The sequence below is a fragment of the Neoarius graeffei genome, chromosome 7 (genome assembly GCF_027579695.1).
Source record: "Neoarius graeffei isolate fNeoGra1 chromosome 7, fNeoGra1.pri, whole genome shotgun sequence".
NCBI classification, from domain to species: Eukaryota; Metazoa; Chordata; class Actinopteri; order Siluriformes; family Ariidae; genus Neoarius; species Neoarius graeffei.
The window spans coordinates 82,202,882-82,221,703 of NC_083575.1; the positions used below are offsets into that span (position 1 = coordinate 82,202,882).

Consider the following 18,822-nt stretch of genomic DNA (forward strand, 5'->3'; position numbering starts at 1 on the left):
TGGAAAATGCAAGGTCTTCCCTGAAAGAGACGTCGTCTGGATGGGAGCATATGTTGCTCTAGAACCTGGATATACCTTTCAGTATTGATGGTGTCTTTCCAGATGTGTAAGCTGCCCATGCCACACGGACTAATGCAACCCCATACCATCAGAGATGCAGGCTTCTGAACTGAGCGCTGATAATAACTTGGGTCGTCCTTCTCCTCTTTAGTCCGAATGACACAGCGTCCCTGATTTCCATAAAGAACTTCAAATTTTGATTCGTCTGACCACAGAGCAGTTTTCCACTTTGCCACAGTCCATTTTAAATGAGCCTTGGCCCAGAGAAGATGTCTGCGCTTCTGGATCATGTTTAGATACGGCTTCTTCTTTGACCTATAGAGTTTTAGCTGGCAACGGCGGATGGCACGGTGAATTGTGTTCACAGATAATGTTCTCTGGAAATATTCCTGAGCCCATTTTGTGATTTCCAATACAGAAGCATGCCTGTATGTGATGCAGTGCCGTCTAAGGGCCCGAAGATCACGAGCACCCAGTATGGTATTCCGGCCTTGACCCTTACGCACAGAGATTCTTCCAGATTCTCTGAATCTTTTGATGATATTATGCACTGTAGATGATGATATGTTCAAACTCTTTGCAATTTTACACTGTCGAACTCCTTTCTGATATTGCTCCACTATTTTTTCGGCGCAGAATTAGGGGGATTGGTGATCCTCTTCCCATCTTTACTTCTGAGAGCCGCTGCCACTCCAAGATGCTCTTTTTATACCCAGTCATGTTAATGACCTATTGCCAATTGACCTAATGAGTTGCAATTTGGTCCTCCAGCTGTTCCTTTTTTGTACCTTTAACTTTTCCAGCCTCTTATTGCCCCTGTCCCAACTTTTTTGAGATGTGTTGCTGTCATGAAATTTCAAATGAGCCAATATTTGGCATGAAATTTCAAAATGTCTCACTTTCGACATTTGATATGTTGTCTATGTTATATTGTGAATACAATATCAGTTTTTGAGATTTTTAAATTATTGCATTCCATTTTTATTTACAATTTGTACTTTCTCCCAACTTTTTTGGAATCGGGGTTGTATAACACTGAATTGCAATTTGTTGCCAGTATGAGTCACGATATAAGGTTACTAAAACTGAAAACGTAATTGAATAACACGTTAATTAAGAACTAAAGCAAGTTTAAAAATGACTTCAGTTCTCCTTTAACAAGTTGGTAATTAGGCCGATGAATGAACTTTCAGGAAAATCGCTACTCCTTCCCGAGTTTTTAATGCATTTTGATTCCGATTGTTTTCTTTTGAAGATTTAATTGTTCTTCACAAAAGTTACTATTTCATTTGTTGATTTCTCATTAAGAAACTGCTAATTAACCTGTGTGATGAACTTTCTGGAAACTTGCTTTTGTGGATTTTTATTTTGATTGTTTGATTTGGAAGATTGTGACTCTTCACAAAAATTGCTAATTTATTACTTAGCAGTCATCCATGGCTGTGTATTCCACTGTTGACAAGATTTCCATGCACTACATGCATATTTAACAGTTATTCCATGAAATCGAGTCATACATGAGCTGATAGCTGATGAGGCGTATAGCACTGAGTTAACTATAAGCCATGTACGACGAGATTGAGTGGAATAACTGTTTTATTCTATCCACATTCACTGGATTTTGAGAAACAGAGCATTTTTATTTTTTGCAAATTCGATAAATAAAAACTTTATACCAAAAGTCCAACAAAATAATTTCCACTTTGGCGGACTTCTTAAAAGCCTATCGATGGCTGCACGAACTGATGAAGAATGTAAACAAACCAGTGAAATAACAGGAGCAATTTGTGAAAAACCCTATAATTCTTGAAAAATAAAAAAGATATGTTCTTACCATCAAATACTTTCATTCCATATTTTGTTGCTTTTTTTGTATTACTGGGGGTTTTGTTTTTGAGTAGAGTTTTAATTTCATCCTTGGTTGCTTCAACATGATCCATCATTTTTTTTCTCTACTCATGGCGTATGAGCTGATATCCTATTAGTAGAGTAGCCAATCAGAGCGCGTGATTGCTCATATCCAGTGAATGTGGATAGAATGAAAAAAAAAAAAAATAAAATATATATATATATATATATATATATATATATATACACACACACACACACACACACACACACACAGTGGATATAAAAAGTGTACACACACTTAAAATGATAGGTTTTTCTGATGTAAAAAAAAAAGAGATCACAATAAATAATTTCAAAACTTTTCCCACCTTTTAATGTGACCTATAACCTGTATAATTCAACGAAAAAACAAATAAATCTGTTGGGGGGAAAACATAAAAAATAAACATACAATAAGCTGGTTGCATAAGTGTGCACACCCTTAAACTAATACTTTGTTGAAGCGCCTTTTGATTTAATTACAGCATTCAGTCTTTTTGGGTCGGAGTCTATCCGCCTGCCACATCTAGACTTGGCAATATTTGCCCACTCTTCCTTGCAAAAGCGTTCCAAATCTGTCAGATTGCAAGGGCGTGTCTTATGCACAGCCCTCTTCAGGTCACCCCACAGATTTTTAATTGGATTTAGGTCTGGGCTCTGGCTGGGCCGTTCCAAAACTTTTTGGGGGTCATTGTCGTGCTGAAAGATGAAATTCCTCTTCACCTTCAGCTTTCTAGCAGGCATGTGAAGGTTTTGGGCCAAAATTGACTGGTATTTAGAACTGTTCATAATTCCCTCCCCCTTGACTAAAGCCCCTGTTCCAGCTGAAGAAAAACAACCCCAAAACATGATGCTGCCACCACCATGCTTCACCGTGGGTATGGTGTTCTTTTGGTGATGCGCAGTGTTGTTTTTGCGCCAAACACACCTTTTGGAATTGTAGCAAAAAGTTCAACCTTGGTTTCATCAGACCATAACACATTTTCCCACAGGCTTTTGGGAGATTTTTTTTTTTTGCAAAATTTAGCCAGGCCCGAATGTTTTTCTTGGTAAGAAAAGGCTTCCATCTTGTGACCCTACCTCATAGTCCAGACATATGGAGAATACGGGAGATTGTCATCACATGTAGTACACAACCAGTACTTGCCAGAAATTCCTGCAGCTCCTTCAGTGTTGCTGTAGGCCTCTCGGCAGCCTCCCTGACCAGTTTTCGTCTTGTCTTTTCATCAATTTTGGAGGGACATCCAGTTCTCGGCAATGTCACTGTTGTCCCATATTTTCTCCACTTCTTGATGACGGTCTTCACTGTGCTCCATGGTATACAGTATCTAATGCTGTGGAAATGTTTTTGTCCCCTTCTCCTGACTGATAACTTTCAACAATGAGATCCCTTTGATGCTTTTTAAGCTCTCTGTGAACCCTGGCTTTTGCTGGAGGACGCAACTGAGTAAATGTCTGAACTTTATTTGGGGTTAATCAGTCCTTTTAATTGATGGCAGGTGCGAACCCAAAAAGATGGAATGCTGTAATTAAATCAAAAGGTGCTTCAACAAAGTATTAGTTTAAGGGTGTGTACACTTATGCAACCAGCTTATTGTATGTTTTGTTTTTCAATTGAATTGTACAGGTTATAGGTCACATTAAAAAAACTATCATTTTAACGGGGCGTGTACACTTTTTATATCCACTGTATATATATATATATATATATATATATATATATATATATATATATATGTGTGTGTGTGTGTGTGTCCGTCCACAATTTGCTCCCTGAGTTTTCAGTGGATTTTGATTCTGATTTTTTTGTTTGGAAGGTTAATCAGCCTGCACAATATTTACTCCCTCGTTCTGTGATTGATATGGATGTGTGAGCTACTGCATCACTGACGCTCTGGTCTATAGTCTATAAGAGCAGCTCTGACAGTCGTTCTGGCTGTAAAGGAAAGCACAGGTTTATATTAACACACTTGTTTTAATCTATTATCGTTCCTATAGTTACTAATCTACAGGGACTCGTAAGGCACAAAGTCTGGATAATTGAAATCATTATTTAGCATTTTTAGCACACTGTAGGACATGAAATTATTGGAAAAATAATCAGCTTCAGCATGGACTTCAACAGTCGTTTGGTTTTATTCATTCTTTTTTTTTTTTTCTTCTGATCTCGCCTGTGGTTAAACATGTACAATCTCACAAAACTAGTCTGGATTCACAGTTGTGCAAGAGCTCAAAAACTCCAGGGTATGTTTTAATAACCTTTAAATGCAACAATAACAAAAAAAAAAAAGATGCTAGGTTTCAGATTTCCTGAAAAGATTTAGATAAAAAAGACATGACTGCTGTTTGATCGGTGTTCACCGATTTTAGGAGAGATACACAAAGAGAGAGAGAGAGTTTGAGAGGCTTTTCACGGCTGTCTGACATTTCCAGGCAGCAGAACACCATACTGGAGTTCATATTTCCTTTTAAAAAGATAAAACTTTACATTATTTGGCACACATGTGAAGAACATGTCCTGAACTGACATGACTTTCCTGTGTGAGACCATCTCAAAGTTCCTGGGCTTTCTGCTAATGAGCTCACTGAGCTCTCTGTTCATTCATTTATGTTAGTTTTAAGTTGATAAGTAATTTCTACAGTGGCTATTTCATTCTTATTCATCTTTAACATATTGTATAATCCTATGGGAATTGAAAAGTGCTTCAACCAAAGTTTTTACTTCCAAAGATGATGATAAAACTTCATATGGGGAAGACAAATGGAAAAAAAGAAGAAGAAGCCACATTTACTTCTTGACAATTAGCCAAACAACAACAACAACAACACACTTGAGTTCTCAGATCAGTTGTTTAGTTTTGTATTTACAATTGTGGGATAGAAAATGATTCCATGTATCCAGATCTCTGAACACACTTCCTCTACCACCCACATGTATTGCACACTGTAGAACAAATTAAAATACAAGTCGATGGTTCGGCCACTCTGTGGCTTGGATATTTCATATAAATACATGTATTATACAAGCAAATACAAAAATTCTGACACGTATACAAATGCTGCAAATGTTTTCTCTAACCCTAGCCCTGTTGTTCTTTGTTCACAGAAAAAAAAAAAAAACCTTTCAAAAGCAAAAACAACTTTAGTGTACATAACATTTGGTACGTTCACACCAAATGTCACAAGAGCGTCAAAGTGAACAGAAGTTGTTCATTTTCTTTCAATTGTGAGACGACGTCTTTTGGTGACAAGCAGCGGCATAAACATTGGTGGCATGTCTTCTGAGGTTGGGGGGCATCAAAATTAAAGCTAAAGTCCAGGCGACTTCATGGTAATGAGCTATGATGCAGCTCGACTGTAACCAATCGGAATTCAGAAGTGCTCCGAACCCAAGAGAACACAGTCAGTGCGTTTACATGCACATAGAGAAAATCGAATTTCTGCCGTAGCTCGACTGAAATCGTGGTTCTAAATGCCATGGAAACACCTTAGCTCGGCTGAAATTGAACCGAACTGGATTTCTCGTAATCGAGCTACACGACCTAGATTATGCGATTGTAGCCGAGCTACTTAGTGCATGTAAACCCTATCGAGCTACGTAGTCGAGCTACTTACTTCAGCACTGCCCCTTCCGGAAGTGACGAGTGATGAGACCACAAGCGGGAAACACAACAGCCTCGGTCGGCATGACAACAATAGTAGTAGCGAGCAGCAGAAGAGGTCAGGAGGAACAAGGAGAACGAACGAACACAGAACTGATAACTTTGTTTATACTCTTGAATAGCTCTTCTTCATGACGACAACCCGAAGTGTACCAACACGATGGGGCGTGTAGCGCCACCTGTGGCTCGGGTGCACAATGTACCTCACACAATAGCTCGATTTCCTTGTGTGCATGTAGGATTGGATTTCTCTGGCACCCCTGCTGGGACCCTTAGCTCGATTACCGACAGCAGCTCGATTTGGATGTGCATGTAAACGCACTGAGTTGTGTGACTTTTGGTTCAAAAGTACAATGGAGGAGAAACTAATAATTATCATGGTAGGTTTCTTGATAACTTATTATGTGTCCCTGCTTGCACACAATAAAAATAAAAAAATTAAAAAATTTATAAACTACATGTTGAAATTTAACTTACTGTACCAAAATTCCCACCACACAAATGGCTTTTAATTAGTTTCTGTCATTAGTTTACTTTCTTACCAAACATGTAATCATAGTTGTTCATTATTTTCCTTCATCGATCGATTTCTTACTTTTACTAACTACTTATTAACTGAGTGTGAAGTCTTTACGGGAAAATATCACACCGAGGTCTTGACAGAACGGACCGAGCTTATGGCCGCAAAGCAAACACACGTCAACCTTTGTTCCAAGTGAACACAATTAGTGTATAAGTTAACTTCATGAAACATTTTAAATTTATTATATGGCACGAGCTACTTCTGGTAAAATCGTGCACTCTGATTGGTTCCTTGGCCGGCAGAATTTTCCCGTAATGCCTGTGGGCGATTACAGACTTTCTTTCCAAGGCGCCGGCTTTCGATGTTGCAAAAGACAAAAACAAAACGACAAAAAAAAGATGAATTGGAAATCAAAACGGAATCAAAAATGGCTGAAACACAAAAGACAAACAAGAGTCACTGAGTTATTCAAGAAATGAGCAACAAAGAGCATTCAGGAACTGCTAACTGCTAACAGAAATTCAGTTTTGAAACCGCTAGCTGTTTATTCTGCATGCGTGACTCAACTATGCTACAAATATGACCATAGGCTCGGTACGTACTGTCAAGACCTCGGTCTGATATTTTCCTGTAAAGACCAAGCAAGCGAAGTTAATATGGAGTTTATTATATGGCTTTTTTAATTTCTAAGATTAAAATCGATGGTCATCATAACGAGGCATGACGTTGCTTTCAGTCACGTCATATTTGTAACGTAGTTGACTCAACGCTACTTGCTGCTGTGTCGCGGTGCAATGCAGCCAGCCAGCAGTGGAGTGCGTACAGTCTATGATCGCTAAATATGAAGAGTGGCTGTCAAAAACGTAAAGAAAGGCAGCTGAAAGCTGAGAGGGACTGGAGAGGCAGGCAACTGGTCACTCAGTTTTTCCCAAAGAAAGGTAGCTATCGCTCACATGTGTGTTCAAAATATTAGCCAATGGTAAATGAACAGTATGAACGTGGTTGGATTAGCCTATCAAGAGAACACTTTTACAGTTTGTACAGTGACATTTTTTCCATTTTAATAACTGAACTGACTTGTGTGATAAACAAGATGAAATATTACGTTATGCTGGTGCTAATAACTAGTGCTAATAACCAGTTTCATAACTAATGGGGTGCCCTAAATATGCACAGATTCAGCCTCAGGGGGACCTCCGCCCTACCAAACCACTGAACCCCCCTTTGGAGAAGGAGGTAAGCAGCAATACAACCCATAAATGCTTTCGGATTGAAGTTTTTAATGAGCGAGCGCCATATACAAAAGTCAAATAATGACAATAGTGCAATTGTGATGAGGGTGGGCAAAGTTGGGGGCCCAAAATTCTAATCTTTCATGGGGCCCAAAATTTCTGGCGGCGCCCCTGTAGTTAAGTCACGCATGCAGAATAAACAGCTAGCAGTTTCAAAACTGAATTTCTGTTATCGGTTAGTGGTTTCTGAATGCTTTTTGTTGCACATTTCTTGAATAACTCTGTGACTCGTTTGTCTTTTGGCCGTTTTTGATTCCGTTTTGATTTCCAATCCATTTTTTTTGTCGTTTTGTTTGTTTTTTTTGCAACATTGAACGCCGGCGCCTTGGAAAGAAAGTCTGTAATTGCCCACGGGCATTACGGGAAAATACTGCCCACCAAGGAACCAATCAGAGCGCATGATTTTACCAGAAGTAGCTTGTGCCATATAATAAATTTAAAACATTTCATGAAGTTAACTTATACTCTAATTGTGCTCAGTTGGAACAAAGATACCAGTTGATGTGTGTTCGCTTTGCAACCCCTTTAAATACAGTTTGCAACAGGAAGCATTCCAAAAGAACTTGTAACCGCCTGCTTCATCGACATCGCAGAGCGTCCACGAATTCACCAGCGTCTTTGGTAGAGCAGCCAGAGCGAATTATAACGCTCTCGCCACATTTGGTGTGAACGTACCATAACAGTCCAACAAAGAATTAAAAAAACCAAACAAAACAAAAAACACCCACAAACATTTTAACAACTACACAAAACAAATTTTAATTGTCTTAATGACTTAACATTGTTATAACAATTGGAATACTGCAGTCAATGCAGTGAACAGCTGTATATTATATATATACATACAGTACCAGTCAAACGTTTGGACACACCTTTGAATTCAATGTTTATTCTTTATTTATTTTTATTAATTAAAAGTCATGTCATGTCTTCAAGTAGTGATGGATGTCATTTCTCTTTACTTAGTTGAGCGGTTCTTGATGTAATATGTACGGATTACTACAGCTGTGGTGTGGAATAGGGCTATTTACTGCATGTTTATTATTTACTATTTACTGTTTGATCTCAAACGCATTAAGAAGGCAAGAAACTCGTCCACTAATGAACGTTTGACGAAGCACACCTGTTAACTGAAAAGCATTCCAGGTGATGACCTCATGAAGCTGGTCAAGATAACGCCAATAGTGTGGAAAGCGCCATCAAGGTAAACGCTGGATATGCTGAAGAATCTAAAATATCAAACATTTTGATTTGTGGCACTTTTTTTGTTGACTACATAATTCCATATATGTGATCAATATGTTCTTTTCATACTTTTGATGTCTTCAGTACTTGTTCTACAATGTAGAAAATACAAAATACAGAAAAACCTATGAATGAATACAGAGCCTAAAGTGGACTCATTGATTTTTCCTTATAACCCATGGAATCGCAAACTCACAAACTCATACCCAGCTCCTCAATCACACGTGATAAGATTTGACTGAAATTTAGCCCCAATTTTTTTTTCTATCCATTTAACATCAGTTCCCATGACTGGCGAGCGGGTTTGATGTTGCCTGATATGAACGTAGTTCAAATTGCGAGTCCAAAGCCACACCTGATCCACTTGTTTGGGAGTTTTACACTTTGTACTCACATTATGGCTGAAAATAAAATACCACAACATCCTAGTATATGGTTAGTATCAAAATAATTCAAAAATAAGCCCGAGCAGGAAAAAGAATAACTGTGGCTGGTCAAAGGGAAAAGGGAATATAGGCACAGACTGGGGCATAACTCGACTCTTGGCTGTTAATTGGCTTAAACATAAGGCCTAATTTGTGTAATATTGTATAAAACCAGGTTAGTGCCATACAGCAACTGAACAGAAAATGTTTCTCCGCTGTTTAACTGAAAAAAGCCAATTATAGGAGTCACAATCAAGAGGAATCATGTACAGGTGTGTAACTATGGTACGGTGCACACCAGTGTTGTAGTCGAGTCACTAAACCTTGAGTCCAAGTCCAGTCTTGAGTCCCCAGTGTTCAAGTCCGAGTCAAGTCCAAGTCATTAAAAAAAATTTCGAGTCGAGTCCACTATTGATCTGACTCGAGTCCGAGAACAAGACTCCAACCGCACCATTTGACGATGGCTGTTTCAGCGCCATTAAAACATTAGTTAGTTCCTGAACATGATGTATGAACAGGTGAATGTGCTTCTCTTTATCAGGGAGTGTGAAGTATTCTGTCAGAGATGGTTGGGAGACGGATGTAAGTGCAGAAGGTGTGTTTATTAATACAAGTGAAGAAGGTAAACAATCCAGAACGGCAGGCAAAATCGCAAAACAGTGAAACAGGCAATAGGTCGAGCGAGGCACAAACAGGCTATCGTAGACTCGGCAGAATCAAAGACAAGAAACAGGAAATCAGGAATCAGGAAACCAAACAAGGAAATAAGGCTTGGTAATGTGTCAGCAACGCAACTCAATACTTTGCAAAGTAAGTGTGTTTTCACAGTTTTTATATAGGCGTGCTGGTTGTGCCTTAATCCTAGGGCTGCGTACCGGTACTGTGTACCGGTACTGTACTGTGAAAATCGATTCGGTACAGGTTCAAAATACCGGATCATGAAGTACCGGTACTGTACCCATATAAATTTACACCAAGTATATGCTTATTTTGTGACTGAAGATGCGTAAATCCTACCACAAAGACGAAAATTTAGCACTGGAAAAGACGTAAAATGCCGCGCTGAAACTTGAAATCAGAGCCATCTTTGATTTGAGATCCTCTCGCCACAGTCTCACGAGACATTGCGAGAGCTTGGCTGATCCAGCGTTCTGATTGGTCAAAAAGACTCAAAAGCAGGTCAGCCATTTTTCCTTTGCTGGCATTGGTGGCCTTTGTTGCTTTGTGTAATTTTGCCGCGTAAGTTAAAGGCCGCGGACTGCGCGGAGTCTGTAGTACTCTAGCGTAGTCACTTCTCGCTGTGAGACAACTTATGACTTTTTGTCCCAAGTTAACTATAGGGTGACTGAGAAGTGAGGTAGGAAACCTAGTTATGTTCGGTTTTTTTTGAATAAAGATACTGACAAGTTGTCAACAGTTTATTAATGTTTCTGTCATTACTGAAGAAGTTCAGAAGAATTTGTCAAATTGTTCAGGTACAGGTACAGGTCCAGACCTGTACCTAAACCTCTGTACCGGTACCTGTACCTGTACCTGATGTTACGTTTAGGTACGCAGCCCTACTTAATCCTGTGCAAGTCGTTTACGGCGCATGTGCATGCGAGAATCCGCTTGGCATATGCGTTGTCCGGAGTGCGCACCAAGGCGCACAGGTGTGACACTCTTGCACGAAATTAGTACAAAAATTAATGTCGATATAAATATCTTATACCAAATTATTATGGCATGTTACAAAAAATAAAGGCGGCACGGTGGTGTAGTGGTTAGCGCTGTCGCCTCACAGCAAGAAGGTCCGGGTTCGAGCCCCGTGGCCAGCGAGGGCCTTTCTGTGCGGAGTTTGCATGTTCTCCCCGTGTCCGCGTGGGTTTCCTCCGGGTGCCCCGGTTTCCCCCACAGTCCAAAGACATGCAGGTTAGGTTAACTGGTGACTCTAAATTGACCGTAGGTGTGAATGTGAGTGTGAATGGTTGTCTGTGTCTATGTGTCAGCCCTGTGATGACCTGGCGACTTGTCCAGGGTGTACCCCGCCTTTTGCCCGTAGTCAGCTGGGATAGGCTCCAGCTTGCCTGCGACCCTGTAGAACAGGATAAAGCGGCTACAGATAATGAGATGAGACAAAAAATAAAGAAAAAATCCAAGTCCTCGTCTCCAATTTACAAGCCCGAATGCAGTTAATGCACGAGTCCGAGTCTAAGTCCGAGTCAAGTCACGAGTCCTTAAAATTAGGGCACGAGTCAGATTCGAGTACTACAAGCCTGGTGTACACAAAATACGGTGGCTACTTTGAAGAATGTAAAATATGAAACAGTGCGTTTTTTTAAAGCCTTTTTTTGTTTACCATATAATTCCATATATGAGGCACGTGCTATTTCATAGTTTTGATATATTCAGTATTGTAGAAAATAATTACAACAGAGGACAACCTATGAATGAGTAGGGGCATGCAAACTTTTGACTGGTACTCTATATATATGGATGCATTTTCATCTCTTTTAGATCCAACATCACATTGTTTTCCATGAAGATGAATGAGGATGGAGACTAGATGAAGTCGTGTCCAGCGTGTATAAGTCTCGTCTCATGAGTCCACCTTCCCGTACGTCCCCTCGGGTGGGCGATAGTACTTGGGGAAGGCCATCAGCTGCAGCATGTTAAAAGCATACTTCCTGCATTTTATATTCTTTTGCACGTTCTCAATCCGGCAGCCTTCTCTGATTACAGGGAGATGGAGAGAGGGAGAGATGATAATGGAGTTAAGAGACAATGAGAGTAATGCTGATGATACCCAGCTGTATAAACACATCACTGAGCTGCACATAGAATTGCATCTTAGGTTTCTCTTCACGGTTTATATTGCAGATTATCTGTCTCATGCAAGACATTTCATTATTATTATTATTTTTTATTTTTTTACATAAAATATAAAGTCAACAGGCTGGTTTGAGCAATTATTTCTTAATTATACCACAGTGCTGTGAATTATTGAATCTGATTGGTCAGAAGGTGTTGATTCATTATCTATAGCAGTATCTCTGGCTGTAATTCAATTGACAGGATGATATTAATGCACTTGTTCTCATGTGTTATTGGTTCTATAGTAGTCCATGGGCCAAGAGGCCCAAAATAGGGATTTCTGTACCACATAGACGGACCAGTGCTATCATGGATTTTTATAATCCACAATAGCTGAAGTTTATTTTAAGGTATGATAGCAAGCCTCTAGGGGCAGCTTTTGTGTTGTAATCATGTGATCAAATGATATCATTCAAACTGGCTTATGACCAGCAATCCGGTTAAAGCTGTGAAATTTGAAGTTACAATTACGGTTAAATTCACTGATAAATAGAGTGGCGGCTACAATTATCGACACCTGAACGATCTTTTGGCTGTTGCAAAAGTAGAAAAGACTTTCAATACATTAATTGTGCATGAATACATACTCAAACTTCCACTGGAAAAAAAATGAGTCGATTCCCGATTACTTAGCGTATCGGATCACGTGACACCCACCGTTCCACAATTATCGACACCTTTGTCCACAGTTATCGACACCGTTCCACAATTATCAACATCCAGATGAGTAGTTATAAAAAAAAAAAAATCAATCATCAGTATGTGGTATTAAGTTAACAAAACAGAGTTTTTATTTAAAATTTGTTTTACATAGACTAATATTGAGTACAAAATATCTTTTATATGGTGGCATGGTGGTGTAGTGGTTAGCACTGTTGCCTCACAGCAAGAAGGTCCGGGTTCGAGCTAGTCTGGCTAACACGACAAAGCTCTACGAGCTATTGGTCTGGCCAAGATATTCAGCCCAACCGTTTCCCAGAGCCTGTGGTTGACCTGCCTCCCTGAAATGCCTCAGTTTGCTACTGGTCGAAGCCAGAAAAGGCTGTGACGAACCTTAAACCAATCACATCACTCTTTCCTCTGACGTATGCGACGCGACGGGACTAACTGGTAGATTAAACTCTTACCGAAGCTGGTCGGGAGCAAGGCGAAAACGTCCTTCCTTTCAATAAATACCTCCAGGGCTGCTCTTTGCTCCGTTTTCAATGAGAACTTCCCGTTGAATGCTTTCAATATAGCATCTATGCGTAATAGATGCGGAAGCGTGAATGAAGCGCTTCCGGCATAGATTCTGTAAACAATCTATGGCTTCCGGTCGCAGTTCTACTACATCAGTGCCTTGAACACGCCTCTACCCAGGACCGTTGGAGATGCTCAAAGTTGATTGGTGCCCGATTTTTCGGGAGCTTGGAAGAGCTGTAGATAGCTTGCCTGGCCAGACTAAGCTCGCAACAGGCCCTCGTGTTGCGTCACGCTTAGGATGGGCGGGCCCAGGCTAGGTTCAAGCCCCGTGGCCGGTGAGGGCCTTTCTGTGCGGAGTTTGCATGTTCTCCCCATGTCCGCGTGGGTTTCCTCCGGGTGCTCCGGTTTCCCCCACAGTCCAAAGACATGCAGGTTAGGTTAACTGGTGACTCTAAATTGAGCGTAGGTGTGAATGTGAGTGTGAATGGTTGTCTGTGTCTATGTGTCAGCCCTGTGATGACCTGGCGACTTGTCCAGGGTGTACCCCGCCTTTCGCCCGTAGTCAGCTGGGATAGGCTCCAGCTTGCCTGCGACCCTGTAGAACAGGATAAAGCGGCTAGAGATAATGAGATGAGATATCTTTTATATAAATATATGGATGTCGGTGCTTACGTAAATGAGGAAGTAATTCTAATGTTTGTAAACAAATGAGCTGATGATGTTTAACCTGCGTCAGAAAATCTTTTCCACTTTCTAAGTATTTTCGTAGATCACATTTTGTTAATCATTCGTTGTTGTTTGCGTTCATTTCTAGTTTTGTAGTTTACCAATAAACATCAACAGACAATTGATATTGTAACCACATGAAAATCCAGGTCAAAGGTTGCATGTCATTCCTCGAACCAAAACTGTAGGTACCATCTCATTATCTCTAGCTGCTTTATCCTGTTCTACAGGGTCGCAGGCAAGCTGGAGCCTATCCCAGCTGACTACGGGCGAAAGCTGTACGTACCTTTCAAGTATGTAAATTTTTTATATGCTAGGAATTTAATTCTGGTCTAATTCTATTTATTGCAATCGGATTCCAAATACTCTATCAACATTCCATTCTGTTATGAATCAGAAAAAAAAATTATCATAAATCACAGCACTTTTATTTATTTATTTATTTTTAAGTGCTTCATCGACTTCAACAATGTTACACAAAGATCGATCCATAACAGTTGTAAATGTCACGTAATTCCACAGGGTGTCGATAATGGTGGACACCGGTGAATGTGATCGCTATTATCGAAACATCATGTGACTTCTCAAAAGTGTGTTTAGATACAAAACGGCGACTGTCAAATGAGAGTGAGAAACAAAGTAGGTTTCGACGAGTATATCATGGAATATCGGTGAAAGTTTTTGATCAGTAAAAACATGTCCATGATCTTTCCACCATGCTTACCTGCGATGATGACGGCATCCGGGTTTTACTCAAACTGCTGATCGTGCTAAAAAAGATTCCATTTCAGGTAACGAGCTGTGTCATCAGACCACAAGATCAAAGGGTGAGGAGGGTCTTCCGGTTTATTAATTAGCCAGTAATCACTGTAGTAACTGTAACTCACCTTTGTAAAATTGTTTTTTATTGGTAAATCTGACATGGTGTCGATAATTATGGACTGTCGATAATTGTAGCCGCCACTCTATCTTTATTAAACGATAATTTACACAGACTCCATGGAAACAAAGTCGATGGGTCCAAATGCACAATAACGGAAATGTTGAAAATGTTTTTTTTCTCATTACCATGGCAACAGAAATGCCCCATAAGTCCACAACTAAAATAAAATTCACTGAACCCCCCCCCAAACAAATATGTTTTCCATTTTGTAACTAAGCAACCACATCAAAATACATTGAAATAAAAGTCAAATCCTTACTTCAGCAGATCAGTAAAGAATTAATGAATAATTAAAGAATTAATTATCAAGCTGATGAGTTCTATAAAGGAGTTGTTTGAATCATGTGATGCTTGATATCACCCTCTTGTAACCAGTACCAGTACTCTTTTGACCAGTACAATTCACACTGGAAACTTGTTCTTTACACAGCAATCCAACTTATTTGAGTATCATTTTCACTCAAATGTAAATTAAAGATACGTCACGTTTTAGACAAAAATATCATTTGACTTGCGCTTAAAATATTTGCAACTGAGTGTTTTTAATAACTATTAATGAGGAGTCTTGATTTCATGCAGAAATGAATTTTGGTGATGTTTTAGCCTAAAAATGTACAAGAAAGCTACTCTTTTGGGATTGCGATCATCACTTTTTTAAACAGCCGAGGCCAAACTACAAATCTGTGTCATTATCAGCTGGTCCCTCTGAGCAGGACATCTAAGTGGGTGTGGCCCATGGACTATAGGAACTGGAGGATGATTTACTGTACATAATATAATCTAAGTATCATAATAAACACATTAAAATTGTGTTATTTCACAAAGAGGAACTGTTGATTGTTGATATGGTGACGCATCCTGTGAGGAAATGTTTATTTATTACAGTATTTATGGAAGGAGTCTCCAGTGTCAGTGCTCCATGGGAAAATCTTCCAGAAGGAGTAGTTTTGGTTTCTCAGTAACATTTAACGTTGAAGTATAAATTACTAAAGTGGAGGTGATAACAGGAGCTAACTTTTCTTGTAGGCATTGTATGTAACTCTAAATGGATAAAAAGCACGAGGCGTTATTCATCTTGGTCAGGGTTGCGATCAATGTCAATCCGTGGTCATTCATTATTATTGATAAATAAATCAACACTTTTATTGGAACGTTGGAAAATTGCTGTAGCATAAGAGGAATAACTTGCTTTGGGATACACCGTTATTGGAAATGAACCAACTCCAGGTTGATACCAGGATGGCACATTACCATGACATGGATTAGTTTCCTATAACAGCATGCCCCATTGTGATTTATTCCTCAACTATCACGTTTATTATTTTATTAACTGATGTACCAAGACTGTTCCTGGAAGACAGGTTGCAGATAAATATTAATAGGACTAAACAATGTCCACTAAAGATCGTAATCTATCGCACAACATCACAGGGTTGAAATGGATCTAAGGTCAGAGTTGTTTGTTTCAAAATCCTCCCTTGACAACTAGAATACTCCTAAGAACCAGAGCATGCCTCAGCTAGTGTTTAGAGTTGAATAAGGGATAAAATAAAATAGCTACAAGCTTGAACAAGCGTTCAGTGTTTAATTGTCTGAACACAACAACGTGAACAAACATTTCAAAGCGCATTCCTAGATGAATGATGGAAATATTGAAAGGACATTTTCAAGTCAGTGCATGACTTGATGAATGATGCATTATGTTATTGGTCAGAGCTTTGGATTCTTCCTGCAGTTCTTGGCCGTGGGAGCCAAGGGCCCAGCGCTGCTCATTGCTTTACTCTACTACATGGCTGAACTAAATATATCAGCTTGGGGCGGAACATCTGTTGCCTGATGTGTGTATCAAGCCCTCATTACATGCATTCGGATGTGTAATTGCTGTGAAGTAGGAAACAAAACAAGCAAATCCTAGAAATACAGTAGCTATTAAAGAGGAGTAGAGGACAGGGAGATGAGAAGTGAGTCAACGAGCATACCCCAGAGGCACTGCAGAAGACAGAAGGTGCTTTTCACACCCAGAGTGAGCCGAGAACAAAAGTTAGACAGCACGAGGGTCGTTATGGTAGAATCAGCAGTTTATTGATATTTTGCAAGCAGGAAAACAAGACTTAAAATGAGCCACACTACCAGCAGGTGAGAGCTAACGAGCAGAAGAGCGATTGGGTAGAATTGGCGTGGCGCCGGCTTGTGATTGGCTACGGAGCCTGCCTCAGGGTCGTCCCATTGGGCACCTTCGCCCTGGGCCAGCCGACTGCTGAACGAGAGCCGAGAACAAAGAGAGAGAGAGAGAGAAAACACACAGACACGTGTAAGAAAGGGTTAGTAAAATTAAAAACAAGCCCGACGATACAGACACACACATCTCACACATGCTGATGTAGATGTGGATGGTGACATAAATGACGCATTAGGGAATGAATAGATGTGATTGTTGGTGCAATGAGGAATGCAGTAAAGTCATAAAATATCAAATGCCATTCGCAGTCATAAAACGGAAATAATTCTGCACTGTAGTTTCAACTTCAGCAAAAAAAGACCGTACAACAAAGATGTTTTTTTTTTTATTTGCCCCTGTTTTAGCAGACCGAAAAGAAAAGCTTCGAAGCTTCCTTCATATACACACACGTCAACAGGAAGTGGAATTTTCTACAGTAGTTGCTCATCAGGGGTGCGTTTCCCGATAACGTTGTCCTTTAGGACTAAACAGCGAGTTGAGAGACTCTCTAAAGTCGTCTCTGTACGTGGTTTTCCTCAACTCACTCGTAAGGAGTCTTTAGAGCAGGGGTCACCAAACTTTTTTCTCTGGGGGCCACATTGTCGTTCCTGACTGTGATGGGGAGCCGGGGTCAGGTCAGCTATATCACATAGAATTGTATGACCCAGACAAATATGACCACCAGCAGGCCTCATTGTGTAGTAGAGATTACTAGCCTGGCACGGCCATCCCCACTACTATATCCCCACTACTATATCCCCACTACTATATCCCACACTACTATATCCCCACTACTATATCAACACTACTATATCCCCACTACTATATCCCCCACTACTATATCAACACTACTATATCCCCACTACTATATCCCCCACTACTATATCCCCCACTACTATATCCCCACTACTATATCAACACTACTATATCCCCACTACTATATCCCCACTACTATATCCCCACTACTATATCCCCCACTACTATATCCCCACTACTATATCCCCCACTACTATATCCACACTACTATATCCACACTACTATATCCCCCACTACTATATCCACACTACTATATCCCCACTACTATATCAACACTACTATATCAACACTACTATATCCCCACTACTATATCCCCACTACTATATCCCACACTACTATATCCCCCACTACTATATCCCCACTACTATATCCCACACTACTATATCCCCACTACTATATCCCCACTACTATATCCCACACTACTATATCCCCCACTACTATATCCCCACTACTATATCCCCCACTACTATATCCCCACTACTATATCCCACACTACTATATCCCCACTACTATATCCCCACTACTATATCCCCCACTACTATATCCCCACTACTATATCCCACACTACTATATCCACACTACTATATCCACACTACTATATCCACACTACTATATCCCCCACTACTATATCCACACTACTATATCCCACACTACTATATCAACACTTGATTCCTGGCACATATTTGTTTATCTTTACTAGTGGTTTGCAAAAGTAGTAATCGAGTCTTCACACTTTGTTTTAATTTGAAATACCACAGATATTCCATTTATTTACTTTCTAATAAAAATAATATCAAAGCTGTCAAGGTAAGGAACATCTGCCTAGTTGAGGTGATTGACACTGGCAAAGGTGAGTGGAAAATTATAAATTGTAGGTAGGCCTGTTGATATTATTAATAATATAAATAATAATTGTATGCAGCACTTAATAAAGGTCAAATAAATAGGCCTATAAAATAAATACATTTTAAAAAAATGTGAAATTAT

At 39.8% G+C, this 18,822-nt stretch overlaps 1 protein-coding gene across 8 annotated transcripts in view; it reads right to left on the reverse strand.

Moving 5' to 3' along the window:
• Window positions 1–4,781: 4,781 nt before the first annotated feature.
• The window catches only part of inpp4b (inositol polyphosphate-4-phosphatase type II B), a 538,055-nt gene continuing 524,014 nt past the window's right edge, over window positions 4,782–18,822 (reverse strand). For 6 of the 8 annotated variants that reach the window (XM_060926511.1, XM_060926512.1, XM_060926517.1 and 3 more), the window contains one exon: window positions 16,862–17,058. In XM_060926511.1, the coding sequence (XP_060782494.1) occupies window positions 16,881–17,058 (178 nt within the window). In that variant the 3' untranslated portion in view covers window positions 16,862–16,880. Of the gene's footprint in view, window positions 11,809–16,861; window positions 17,059–18,822 lie in introns of those variants that run through there. The other 2 variants (XM_060926513.1, XM_060926515.1) reach the window with 2 other exon arrangements.